The sequence below is a fragment of the Thunnus maccoyii genome, chromosome 19, assembly GCF_910596095.1.
Source record: "Thunnus maccoyii chromosome 19, fThuMac1.1, whole genome shotgun sequence".
NCBI classification, from domain to species: Eukaryota; Metazoa; Chordata; class Actinopteri; order Scombriformes; family Scombridae; genus Thunnus; species Thunnus maccoyii.
In genome coordinates, this window is record NC_056551.1 from 6,478,101 (window position 1) to 6,492,475 (window position 14,375).

The 14,375-nt window shown below is 38.8% G+C and overlaps 2 protein-coding genes across 2 annotated transcripts in view; one reads left to right on the forward strand and one right to left on the reverse strand.

Annotated features, from left to right (window-relative positions):
* The window catches only part of niban2a (niban apoptosis regulator 2a), a 31,815-nt gene extending 27,859 nt beyond the window's left edge, over nucleotides 1–3,956 (forward strand). The window contains exon 15 of the mRNA XM_042395699.1: nucleotides 104–3,956. Coding sequence (XP_042251633.1) covers nucleotides 104–999 — 896 coding nt within the window. The 3' untranslated portion in view covers nucleotides 1,000–3,956. The remainder of the gene's footprint in view (nucleotides 1–103) is intronic.
* Nucleotides 3,957–3,975: 19 nt separating this feature from the next.
* Nucleotides 3,976–11,915, reverse strand: slc31a2 (solute carrier family 31 member 2). Its single transcript, XM_042395703.1, has 4 exons — nucleotides 11,485–11,915; nucleotides 6,746–6,812; nucleotides 5,646–5,874; nucleotides 3,976–5,326 (listed from the first exon to the last, which is right to left on the reverse strand). The coding sequence occupies exons 1-4, from the start codon at nucleotides 11,491–11,493 to the stop codon at nucleotides 5,161–5,163; spliced, it is 471 nt and encodes a 156-aa protein (XP_042251637.1). The 5' UTR covers nucleotides 11,494–11,915; the 3' UTR covers nucleotides 3,976–5,160.
* Between the last annotated feature and the right edge of the window lie 2,460 nt (nucleotides 11,916–14,375).

The window sequence follows — 14,375 nt, forward strand, 5'->3', positions numbered from 1 at the left end:
AGATGTTGAAATGACTGTGCCCATGGTGTTAGTAGTCGTGTCAAATTACATGATCTAACTTATTTGCTAACACAGTGACTCTCTTGTTCTTTTCTGTATTCAGCTGTGAAGGAGGCAGCTGTCCAGAGGCGACACAATCTCTACAGGGACAGCATCATTCTGACCAACAGTGACCCCAACCTGCACCTGCTCGGAGAAACCCCTCCAGTGGACTGGGCCACCAAATTTGGAGGCAATGAGCCAGAGGATTCGTTCGGTGGCGGTCTTGAAGGAGGGGGTTCTGGGAGAAGACGCAGGCAGGTTGTGTCCATGATCCAGCTGGAAGGGGTTCCTCTGCCCTATGAGTCCTGTCTGGAGGTTCCAGGTGTGGAGCTTATCCCTGAGGAGGATCCCGAGATGTGTGACAGCAGAGAGGACGATGAGGAGGACTCAGACCTGCCTGAGGATCCCAAGTCTCCTGATAGTGTAAATGAAATCAGGGACCTGATCAATCCGGTGGTTGAGGTAGTGCTGCCAGTGTCAAAGGAGAACCAGAGCGACATGACCAACGGGATGGAGATGAGCACCGCCACCATCACCCTGGACGATGGGGTGCAGGAGGATGTGACACATGTCACCACACTGGTGGAGGACGTCCCCAGGAAGTCTCCACAAAACAAGACGTCCCCGCAGACAATCCTCCAGCAGCTGGTAGGAAGCAAGAAGCAGGAAGCTGATAAGGAGCATCAGGAGGAAGAAGCAATTAAGAATGCCATCCAGGAAATGGAGATACAAGAACGTGACAGTGAACGGATTGCTGAGGTTTGTGCTGCAGAGTCAGATTCTGAGTCATCACCAAAGCCACCATTGGCTACAGACTCTCGCCTGCATGATGACAGCGGCTTCCAGTCACCGTCCAATGAGGGACTGGAAGAAGGTAAGCCTCAGCCTGTCACAAATGGTCTGAATGGAGAGGACAAAATCGTTGACCCTGTAGAGGTGGAGGTGGTTTTAGCGTAAGAAGACAATTATCTGCTCATGCACTTGGAGAGAAAACAGCAGTGTGCATCACATGTGATGGGAGAGAAGTAAGGATTGTACAATAAGGATTGTATTTAAGGGTTTCATTTGAAGCGTTGCCTTTTCTTTATTGTTGTTGATATCGAGCACTATAAAACCAATTCTTCCATCCTCTCCTAGACTAGAGACATTTCTTTGGTGATTGGTTCTTCTTTATGCAGCTTAATGTAACTCAATGCAAGTTTTCTTCATATTTTGTGTATGACACTGAATTCAATATACAGTACAACTTTTGACTGGTACTGTATCTCATTTATATGAATCAGAAGGGATCTTAAACGATAATCCACACACAATAAGAGAGGAACTAAATTTAAGTTATTTGTTAATTTAATGTTGTGAACACAACAGGAAATCAGGCCAATGTTTTTTCTCAATATCTCTCACATTTATATAGTCAAATATACTATAGATGCAGCCTTTAACTCTACTGCTGGTGAATGGATCCTCTAAAAGTCACAGCCTCTACTTGACAGCAGGGGGTGCTATATCAGCCTCCAGTTGTTGTGTCTGGATTTATGTGTATTTTAACTACAAATTTTTCAAATACTGGTATCTATTTTTGTAAAATGTAAGTTTTTAAATATGTAATTTGTTTACTTTGTGAGCATTTCTTATAGTAGCAAATGGCCTTAATGTTTCAATGTGTTTCAGTTCAAACTGCGAAAAAACAAAAAAGTAAGATGTTATTGTTAGTTTTACATCTGTGGAGGAAAACAAACTAAATTTCTTGTCTTCGCCTGTGGGTGTAGAAGGCCAAGATACAGTAAATAATGGTTCTCTAATTTGTAGGATTTTGATGAACCTTTTAATCAGAGGAAGCCCTCTACGTAGTTATTTGGGGGAATCTTAATAGTGGCTTCTGGTGATGATGTTCAAATATCACTGATATTTTTTCTTCAACTTCATTGTAAATACATTAAACAGATATGACAATGTCTATTTAACATTTTATTTTATTTAAATGTTCTAATCTGGGTTAAAGGGTCAATTCACCTAAATCACAAGGAAGTCTAAACATATTTTCTGATACTTATCCTTGTGAAGACATTTGTTCATATTCATCTTACTAATTAAGGGGACACAAATGTTTGATACATCTAGGAAATGTTACTTTATTCCTGAAATACATCAGTATATAACAAACTGCTTGTCAAGCCTACAATTAACATGGGCATTTTTTGGTAATGCTTTATTCTACATGTCTGTATAGTTTCCTAGGAAGTTTCCAGGAGAGAACTACATGTATGTAAGTTGGTACTAAATATAGGGAAAATGAAACAAAAAAAAAAAAGAAAAAAAATAGAAAGAAAAGAGGAAAGATCTGACACAGTTATTTGACTTTCAGTAGTTGTGTTGCGTTTATCAGCAGTTGTTTCCTTGAAAGAGATGCTCCACATTGTATGCTTGGCTGTTCACAAATCTTGCATTTTTGCATGTTCAGCAAACTAACTAAAAACTCTCTACTGTAAGTTACACTAACAATTAATTGGAATTATTTATAAGTTTACCAGTTGAACACTGTTTCGTCAAGTCAGTTTTATTTAGATATCCCCAAATCATAAATCACAAATTTGCCTAAAAGCTTTACAGTCTGCACAACAGATAGCAACCTATATCCTATATCAATTCAGATAAGGCAAGACTTCACCAAATGAAGTTAGCATGCAAACATGCTCACTATGACAATGCTAACATGCTGATGCTAAGCAGGTATAATAATTACCTTGTTCACCATCTAACTTTAGCGTGTTAGCATGCTAACATATACTTATTAGTGTTAAACACAAAGATTTTGAAAGTCCGTTTCCATTCCGTTCTAAATCAAAGTATTTAACAAGCTAAAATGTAAATGAAAAGTTAAGGGATCACTGAAGTGATTACAATTCATCCTGAGGGGAACATGAATGTGTTGTTGCTGAGATATGTCACAAAAAGTACAAAAAACTGTGAACCTCTTGATGGAGCTAGAGAAAAGGTCAGTAGATCACCAAAGCCAGTAGGATTTATCATCTGGAAACTGTAAATTTTGTGCTAATTCATTAAGATGTTGAGATATTTCAGAGAACAAGTGAAAACTTTGACCTGCAGGTGGCACTAAAAAGGTCACAGGGTAAACAAAGTCACTAGGACTCATCCTTAAGGAACCATGAATATCTGTACAAATTTCACAGCAATCCATCAAAACTGTTGACATATTTCAGTCTGGACCAAACTGACTGATGGACATATTGACTGGCATTGCTGTCCCTAGAGCCACTCTGCTAGCATGGCTGAGAAGGATCTCTCCTCCAGGACAGACAGACATGAATTATAATAGGTGTTGTACAGAGGTAACTGTAGCACAATTACAACATGGGGAGACAGAATGACAATTTTAGGTACACGCATATCATTTTATGTCTCCCAATTATAATTTGTATCAAACATCCTTTCCAGGAACCTTCCTGTGTATTTGCAGTTACGAATCAGTTTCTTTCTAAGAAATTCTATGAAACTTAACTTGTAAAATAAAGTATTACTATATTTTTGTTGTCAGCATCACATACTCTAAAAGGGTGAATTATTTTCACTTCTGTATCATCTGTAGTCGACAGGACAAGTTAGAATTTTATCTTAAATGCTGAGAATCCCCTTGCATTTTCCCCTGTTGTGAAATCACCTACTGCCACTGTATGCAAGGCACATTTGTCTCAACTGTTAAGTTTGCTGCCTTTAGACCTATACATCCATAACTTCCAATGGAGGACCACTGTCACCTTCTCCTGTTTATTTATTATAAAAACCTCTGTGTGGTTGTTGTCAACAGCTCTCTTTGATTTGTATGTTTAGTCTTTTGTCGTCCTGAAATATATTTCAAAAATATATGGATGAATAAAATTGTTTCATCGACTATTCTTTATTATTGTCATCAAAGTCTTTCAAGATTTTTATTATTTGACAGAAAATCATCACTGAGAAAATTACACATATTTGAATATTGTTTTTTTATAGTCAGAATCAGTTAAAAATAGAGTTTAAAATACTCAGAAAACACATGAAATTTCAGTTGCAAGGCACTCAAACATGTTTTTCTTTGCAGGTTTGTGGTGTGTAAATGATTAACACAGAACCACATGACCGACTTTTACCTTCCCCTGATAGGCATGTGAGAATGACTGGTCGGTTAGATGACACATCACAGAAGTTTACAAGCCAAAATCATATGATTGAGTCAGTTCCTCAAACTGTCTTATGACCTCTGACAGTAAATCTCTAAAGTGCTATTCTGCTTTTAGGTTTCACTCCAAAACACTGCAAAACACAGAAAATTGGATGCGTTTTATCAACATTGTCAGAGATCTCATCTTTGAATCACCTGTAGTGTCATTACTCCTAAAATACAGTGAACTGTGTAGTAGCTATCAATATCGGTCAGTGTTGACCACAAAAACATAAAATCATAATTGGAAATTCCCAGAGCTATGGATGACTACTTACTGTATCTACTACTACTGTGGACGATACAAATGCATTTCATCTCTTTAATGTAGATTGTTTTGGGATAAATAAAAGACAAGAGTTGAAAGCAAGCATTCCTCCCCTCGTAGGCTATAAACATTTTTCACAAGCATTTTTACAAGCGCTTGCTTGAGTTCTTGATTACAGAAATGAGGCTATGCCTAAACTGAGCATGATGTCCCTTTAACACAGAAGAACCAGCTAATAATAATAATAAAGAAATAATATGCATCCCTATGGTTGAGGTCAAATGTTCAAATTTTGTGCGTCAAGTAGTTAAAGTGTGTGAAATGTATAACCGAGAAATCAGAGATCAAAGACTGAAACAGGTGACGGGCGATGAGAAAGATTTTGTCTTTCAAATAGTCAGCTTCCACATCCACATGAGTTCTGTGCGTTAGCGTGGCATAGAGGGAGTTTGCCTTTTCATGCTCCCACAGTGTTATCATTTTCCCAAATGCTAACTGTTGCCTACTCAGAGCTGCAAAACAACACACAGAAATTAGTCCCTCAAGTAGTTTTCCATTTAGATTCCAGGACACGCGATCCCTCCGTCTCAAGAGACCAAAAACGAGCCGTCTTTGATCTCTGTCCATACCGTCACATCTGACCCAGCAGAGGGAAAGAGATGAAATAACCGAGCACAGAGCCCACGATGACCCCGAGGAAGATCCACGTGTTGTAGGACATGACGCACAGCATCAGCATGTAGCCCAGAGACACCTGCAGCATGTGGAGCACCGTCTGGATACCGTGCAGCAACCAGCTGAGGACGAGGAAACAGAGAAATCATCACCTCAAATAAATTATATCAATCAAAATAGTGCACATTCAGTCTGTCAAGGTGTTTGAGATGTTATATTTTGCTTGTGTTATATATTATTTTTGGTTATCAATCATTACGACAGAATAGTTGACACTTAACAGAAAGCGAGGTCAGCAACACTCAGAGAAATCACCAAACTCTACATGTTCGTTTGAATAAACATCAAAGTGGTTAATAGGGGCCAAAAAAGCACAAAGAATTCAACTCTTTTAGGATTTTGGGTTGGTTTTCTGAAGGATCTGCTTTCAAAGACCCTGACCTGTTCCTGGTGCTTGGAGTGGGAGCTGGTGAATCCATGGGGGTCAGCGAGGATTCAGAGGGGCTGCTTTCCAGCACGGAGCTGCTATCGGTGCGGTAGGACGGAGGGACGGCGCACAGAGGCTGTGGCTCAGCCAGCTTGGAGCAACTGCTCAGCCACACCCTCCAAACTTTGAGCACCTCATAGAAAACCGTCAGCAGCAACACCACGAACACCGACAGCACCATACCTGAGACACAATTAATGCACAAGATACAACACATGACTGTATTATAAAAGTATTTTAAACCATTCCTGCTGCTTAATCCACTTTTCCTCTGCCCATTTATTGGGTTGCCAATGTTCCAAATACATGTGTCTAAATACATAAATATGTCTAAACACACAGCTTCTTTTTTGGTGCAACTGCCTTTTCTGACAGATGGAAACAGTTTACTGTTTTAGCTGTAAATATGAGTATTTGGAAGATATTGAGCAGAGCCTGACCAATACACTGCAGTTCTCAGCAATAGCGATAAACAGAGATGTATCAACATATACAAATATTGTATATTCAATTCTTTAACAACCAAGTTTAATGGATCCTTGACAAAGACGTGTATTTCTTATGCATTTAGGTTGAAAAAATGAGTACTGGTAAATTTTCAGCCTCAAAAATCTCAGTCAGGCTCCCATACTGAGCAGGTGGATGGACAGCAGACAAGTGGATCATGCTACAGGTTTTTTGATATTTTTTTTCGCTGCTACACTGGCCCAGTGTTCAAAACCACTGTAACTGTCCTGAATCCAATCTGACTACAGCTGCCGTCCTCCACAGAGGAGCAAGCTTTAAACCTTTTAGAGCCGGCTTCCAGGTGAGTATTTGATGCTCAAAATACAAGCTTTCAGTGGAGTAAAAAAAAAAAAAAAAAATGCACCTGCATCTTTGTTGGGTGTGATGCAATGTTATATAAATGTAACATGAACCATCAAGACAGAGAAATGTGTACAGTATGTTTTAACCAGATGAACTGGTTCTAAGGAGTTACCACTACCAGTCAACATCTCACAGTCAATTTTTCCTCTGAAGTGAAGGTGCTACTCTTCACTTGGCAGCTTACCTGCAGGTCCATGTACATCCCAGAAGTCAAACAGCAGCGTCACGCTACTTGACACCCCAAAAGTCATCTAAAAGAAAAAACAAGAGACAAATTATAACCTCTAAACCTCTGTTGATCTTCAAGTAGACTGTCATTTACTTTAAAGGCACCTTTCCAATTCCGAGAGACATAATTAATGCAGGACCAGGTGTTACAACAACACTGACATCATCCTCCTTCCCTTTAAGATCAGTCATCCAAGCCTGTGAACTTGCTGCACTGCTCTCTGATCAGTCCTCTCCATTTTCTGGGGCAGCGACTCAAAACGTCTTTGATTACACATCTAACAAACCCGCCCAGACTCACGTTATAATAAAAAGCACTCCTCATAAAAAAAAGGTTTACATTTTAAAATAACAGACAGGCTGATAAGGCATCATAAAAGAACAGTAAAATAAGCAGTTTGAATATAGGAAAATAAAGACATAAAATATGCTGTGGAAGTGGTGTTTTTTTTTGTCTGAGGCAAACTAAACAATCCTGGGAGAAGAGATGTTCTTCCTCTTCTGTTTCTCAATTGTATTGTAGGAAATTCGCTCTATGTGCAGGATTCTTTATTCTCAAAAGCTCCTTTGTTCAACATATAATTTTTGGATTCCTTAAAAAACGAAAAGAATTTAATTCTCCTCGTTCCAAACAAATATCTGTTCAGCTGATCTTGACCTCGACTGCAGGATGTATTGTTCCACAAAAGCACACTCTGTTCTGTCCTGCTGCTGTAGATGTGTGACTGACAGAGGAATGTACTGTTTGTGTGTGTATGTGTGTGTGTGTGTGTGTGTGTGTGTGTGTTCCTAAGTCAGCTGCCCGGTTCCTGCCAGGCTCTCTCTGAGCCCACTTCCCTGCTAATTCACCACCCGTCTGCGCATGAGTGTCTCTCACCAGCTGCGCGCTGGAGAAGGTGTACATGGAACCTGCGATGTCCATGTTAACACTCAAACTATTAGTCCATCGCAGAATATTTAGCCAGAACAATTCTAATATATCATGAATCCTTTAGCAAGCAAAACACCAAACATATTACGGTTCCAGCTTCTCAAATGTGAGGATTTACTTTTTTTTTTGGTGTTTTGAGCTGCTGGCTGGACAAAACAAGCAATGTGAAGACATCAATATAGGATTTGGAAGCAAGCCAAAGGCATTTCTCTCAACTGTCTGACATTTTCTAATAAAAAAAACTATGTTGCAGCTCTAGTTTATGTGATGCAACTGTGCATACAATGTGTATGTAGTCCTTCCCCATCACAGGGAACACAAAGAAAAACACAAAGCTTCATTGTACGATTATTAAAATAGTTGGTGATTTATTCTCTGTTGACTGACTAATTGATTGACTAGCTAATTGTTGCAGCTCTACTGAGGTGGAACACAAACCAGGTTTTCTCACACTCTTCTGGTCCCTCTTCACTTTCAACTGTCCAATTAAAGACCAAATGAAATATCAAAGGGTAATTCCATAACTTGGCTTTTATTTTCTTAGCTTCATTTCTATCAGTCATGATAACATGGTACATACCAAGTTAACACAGTGACATCGCTACAACAGTCCAATGGGGCGAGAAACATGAGTAATCACATTGGGTAATAATTTCACAGTTTTCCTTTGTTTTCTCCTACAGATTGTCTAACAGCGGGGTTTGGTTGAAACCTGTCTCATCGTCTGACTGTTGGGCTTCTTTTCAGTGATGACACCATGTTCTCAGATCTCAGCAATTAACTTGGTGAGTAAAATGACCTACAAAAACAAGATCCTATTGTGGTATATCGAGTTAACCTTTAAAAATCTGTGTCAGCTGGAAAAGAGGAAAATCGGCTTCTGCGGAAAAGTGACCTCATTAACTCAATGTCACTTTCACTTTTATCCGCTCCATTAAAATCCAATTCTTTTGGTGTCAAATGTGTAGAAACTTCTTTAACTGACAGACTCGTGAACAGCTTCGACATTGAAAAATAGTAAAAGGTCAAAGCAAAAAAGATGAAGGACAGTGAAAAAAAAGTCCCGTTAAAGTGATGAGGAAAAGGGAAGTATTTGACACGGTTGGAAAACACCACAGAGAAAGTCAAATATGGACAACTTGAGTCAACAAATTGAGTCAAGGCCAGGCAGGGTGATCGTTGTGAGCTTATCTTTCAAGCTGCTTGTGAAAACCTGATACTTGTTTGCCAGGTGAATGTTGAGACTGCAAACCGTGACAGCACTGCTTCTACTACAAACATTCCCAGTACACTTTCAAAGGACTGCGTGTCTTTTTGCATGTTTCAGGTCACACGTACGTCAGTCAAGCATTTTGCAAGCATATAACTTTGTACGTTTTTGGTTGCTGTTCTTGTCATTGCCGACTGTGAGACAGCCTGCAAAGATGTTGCAGCGTCTGGACTTTCGCACATTTAACTTAATTCTCATTTTAACCAAAACATATTGATGATTTTTGCTTCTCGATTCAATGCAAGTTTACTCTCTTATACTGGCTGCCTGACAGAAAGGAATAACACATTAAAAAAATATAAGAAGCTAAGATTCACCTTGAAAAATGCCAGGGAATCATGTGAAGTACATGTGATATAAATTGGTTACATGTAGGGCAGGACAATCACTCTATATCCAAGTATATGGACTTTTAATGGAATCAAATCATGATGATTTGATCACAACATGTTATTGTTTTACAAAATGATGTTGTCCCAGTTAATGAGCCTATGCAAACTGTGATTCATAACTGACTAAATTAATTAAATTCTGTTATGAGTGTAAAATGTGATTTGAGGGCCTGGTTAAATGGGCTCTTTAAAACACAGCCTTTAGGTTTTACAGTTAATCTTTTCGAGCAGTGAGAGGTTCTGTTGTATGCAAGAGTTTGGGCAGCCTAAGAGTTCTGAAGCATTAGATTCTTTTTATAAAAGGTCTCAGAGCTTAATCAGCTTATTAGGCCTGAAGCATGTCAACAATTGTCATTAGGAAATGTCAGCTGGTGCCAATTTCAAAGCTTTACAAATATTCTGATTCTTCAAACCTTATGTGAACACTCAGCAACCATGGGTTCCTCTAAGCAGCTGTGTGAGACTCTGAAAATGAAAGTTATTGGTGCCTATAATGTAGGGGAAGGCTACAAGAAGATAGCAAAGTGTTGTCAACTTGCAGTTTCCACAGTGCGAAATGTAATTAAGAGATAGCGGTTTAGGGCAACTGTGGAGGTCAAGATGAGAGATGAGAGAGAACTGCTTATATGCTGGTCAGAAAGACAAATCAAAAACCCCATTTGACTGCAAAAAACTTGCAGGAAGATTTAGCAGACTCAGGAGTGGTGGTGCACCGTTCCACTGTGCAGCGATGCTTGCACAAACAAGACCTTCATGGAAGAGTCAGTAGAAGAAAACATTGTTTGAGTCCTCATCATAAAATCCAACATCAGAAGTATGCAACAGAACATCTACAGAAGCCTGATGTGTTTTGAAACAACTGCTGTGGATTGATCAAGTTAAATAGAACTCTTCAGCCACAATCAGCAAAAGTATGTTAGGAGGGAAAAAAAGGAGCAGCAGTTCATGAAAAGAACACCTTGCCAATTGTTAAGCAAGGGTGTGGATCTATTATACTTTGGGGTTGTGTTGCAGCCAGTGGCACAGGAAACACTGCACAGGTGGAGGCTTTTGGAATGTCCCTCACAGTCCCCTGACTTTAACATGATTGAACATCTGTGGGTAGATCTTAAAAGAGCTGTGCATGCAAGACAACCCAAGAATATTGTACTACTAGAACAGGAAGAATGGGCCCAAATACAAGAACTGAAAGACTTTTACCTGTGATATCTGCCATAGAGAGTGTTAGTAAGTACTGACTGTATAGGATGCAAATGCCACAATGATGTTTTTTATTTTATTTTTTGTTCAGTTTGACATAAAAAGTAACTATGCATTAATGTTAGCTGAAAATAGAATGTTATTTGTCAAGGGGTGTACTAACTCTCCAGCCTAAAACACACATAATGTCTATGGTCAAAACCTAACAGCTGTTCACTCAAAACTTGTTGATATTCACTCACTATTATGGCAACCATTTATAGTTATTCTCACAAAATAGATTAAATGGTCTATAATTTCTGGGAAATATGTGTTCAACTGAAGGAATCCTCAAATCAAAACGTGGAGGGTAAAGATATTAAGAGGTGGTACTTTGTATAATAGATGAGTGAGAGTAGGTCTTTTTCATAGAAGACATGATGATGTGTCATAAGAGGAAAACTAACGTCAGGTATAAATAATAACATTGATGATGGCTATATCCCATCTAGCTGTTTCAGTTTCAGGGTCCTGCTATTGTGCATGCATAACACTTGACTAGAATGGAGCCATTAATGTTATTGGTTACAGCTGCGCTTTTCCCACTGTGACAAGTCAAAATGTCTGCTATGAAAAAGGCCTATCATTAATATTTTTGCAGTTTAAATTCTGTGGAGATATATATATTTGTGTGTACAATGTCTATGGTCAAAACCTAACAGCAGTTCACTCAAAACTTGTGGATATTCACTTCTTATTATGGTCTGCTCCATGCGGGTCATATCGTCTGTTTTTCACACACACTGATTTAACGTTACTCAACGCCACACTTGAACAGGCATCAATATATTAAATGCAAAGCAACTTATTCCAGAAACACATTATGATACTGAGCTGTGGCAAACTATAAACACATAACTTACAGACATCATGTTGATCTTGCTGCTTGGAGGCAAACACGACAGTCTCAGCGGTTACTGGCTCTGTTTCCCCATCATGGGCGGCTCACAGCCGGGATACAGTTGCTTTTAGAGAGCGCTCAAGTACGACTCATTTCTCAACTGTACCACATTATTACCCGCAGCTGACCAAGCGACTCTCAGTGTAGCGGAATGACGCCGACACAAAGGGCTGACGGTTAGTGGAGTTTTCAGCCACCGCGAATAAAGTCGAAATAGTGACTCAATTACTATTCCAGTCGTCCAGAAAAACAAATTTCATCGTCAACAAAGAGTAGAGTCCGTGTAGCTAAGTCTAACTGACAAACATTAGCATTAAAATCAATAGTTGGCTAACTTTAGCCGAGGAATGTAGCCACTACTGTTACTTTCTCTTAAGACAACACGCATGCGCATAACATACAGCATTGTTTACTACGACTTGGGTCATGTGACAGACGGAGATAGCCGAGGGAGGCATTCGTGGAGTTTCGGCCTCTTTCGCTGTAACTCGTACTGTTAGAAATCTTTTGTCAACCTACAAACAACAAATGATTGCGGTAAATCTTTGAATGAGCCGAACCGGTGCTGTCAATATTTACTTTTTTTGAAATTTCTATATGTAATATTGTTTATGTTGTTATACTGTGTAATATATGTTTGTTTTAACAAATTATGTTATCTGGGATTATTAACTTGCTCTATGTCCCACACAGGATTTAAACTGCAAAATATTGATGATAGGCCTATTTAATAGCAGACATTTTGACTCATAACTGACTGTAGGAAAAGTGCAGGTATAACTAATAACATGAATGGCTCCATTCTAGTCAAGTGTCCCAGTGAGCCATGACAGTGTGACAGTGGACCAGCATACACAATACCAGGACCCTGAAACTGAAGCCGCTAAATAGGATATAGCCATCATTAATGTTATTGTTTACACCTGTACTTTTCCCTCTATGACACATCATCATGTCTTCTGTGAAAAAGGCCTCCTCCCACTGATCTGCGTTATGCAAAGTACAATCTCTCAGTATCTTTACCGTTCCGCCTTTTGATTTGAGGATTCCTTTGGTTGAACACATATTTTCCAGAAATTATAGACCATTTAATCTATTTTGTGAGACTAAATATAAATGGTTGCCATGATATTCTGTTGGCATGTTCCCATTTCAGAAATACAAAGCTGACTGCACATGGACACCAAAACACATGTCAGATAATTTTATTGTTATACTGTACAGTACAACTTTGATTCTGCGCTGTAGGTTGAAATATTACATTTACTGATTGAGGTGCTACTATTAGCATCTGCATACTGCACCTGTAAACAGTTTACAAGTAGAAAAATACAAAACCAGACACCACTCATCAATATGTGAGGGAGAAACAATGAAAAAATAGCACAAAACAAGTGGGGCTTCATAAAGCTATAGTACCTTTTGGTGAAGAAGAACTTAACAGAATGAGGAACAATAAAGGCAGCGTGAAATGACTTCAGGGAACCAAGCTGCTGCTGCTGCTGCTGCTGCTGCTGCAGCCTTCTTGGTGATGAGAGGAATTGCACATATTTTCTAAAACAATAAAAACAAATTTTAACCAGGGTCCAGTGTCCTTTAAAAGCTACATTTGTATACATCAAGTGCACTTGGCACAGTCCACGGGAGACAAAACAGAAAGAGCTGCATGAGCACATCCTGATGTCCTCCATGACAAAAAAGAAATGTCCATCACAGGCTCCTGTAGGGGGGCGGTGGAAATCCAGATTGTTTAAGGCATGCATTCACAATAATGTAGAGCCAGAATATTGTAGTTAGGGTGACTGTCAGGGTTCTAACAGTAAAAGCAGTTTGTCGATGGAAATATCAGAGCTGATGTGAATACAAGTTCTGCAAAACAAGATTGTTTGTAAGAAGCCAAAACCAGCACTGTGATTTTTTTTCTCAATTCACAGAATTAAAAGTTAACTGGACTTGGTAAAATAATGGTAAAATAAGATAAAAACATCAATAGCAACACAAACATTAAGTACAGCACATCCTCAGTGGCATTAGACAGACATTCCCACAGACAATGAATATGTGCTGATGCTTTTACAACACAGTAGGGCTGGATGACATGGTTAAAATCATTATCATGATATAAATAAGGACATTGTCTTTTACCAATATATGATACGATATAATACATATATGTGAAATCATATATAAAATAACCAAATTGATGTTTAAAAACTTAGTTTTTAATTGCAATTTGCTCATACAACAAAACTTTGATTCATCTGAAAGTTTGATCACCCAGCCCTTGTAGACAAGCAAAGAAAAATGTTTCTTACAGACAATTTATAAGAGACCTTGAATCTAGAATTAATTGGAAATTGTTTTGTTTGACTGAAAACAGATTTGAGGTGAATTTAGCATCTGGTCCAAATAAACAGCAAGTAAAGACAGCTATATTTTACAGACACACACTCATACACACAAAATGTACAGTAGACACGCACACTCATAGAAACTCATGCACTCAAATGATCAAAAGTGCTGTGTTGCTGTGCACATGTGTGTTTATCATGTGCACCGACTGACATTTTAGAAGATTCTCATCTCATTAATGTAACAATAAAGAAAGTTAAGGCAACAAACAGGAGGAAAAAACAAAATACAATCTCATCCAGACTGACTGAAAAGATGTTGAAACAACATGAATCTCAATTTGTCTGTTCTGCTGAACAGACAGTCGCAAGAAAATAAGATTAAGTCTACACAGCCAATCTTAATTCGTGCACCACTGAATCAAGGAGTCAATTTAGCATTTCAGCTTGCATGGGTGATAATGTCGGGCTCCAGTTCTAAGTTGAGATAAAGTTTGTAACA

Coding starts and splice junctions, on each gene's coding strand:
- slc31a2 (XM_042395703.1), bottom strand. Junction 5,875..6,745: donor GGATGTACATGGACCTGCAG/GTAAGCTGCCAA, acceptor ATTGTGTCTCAG/GTATGGTGCTGTCGGTGTTC. Junction 5,327..5,645: donor ACTCCAAGCACCAGGAACAG/GTCAGGGTCTTT, acceptor CCTCGTCCTCAG/CTGGTTGCTGCACGGTATCC.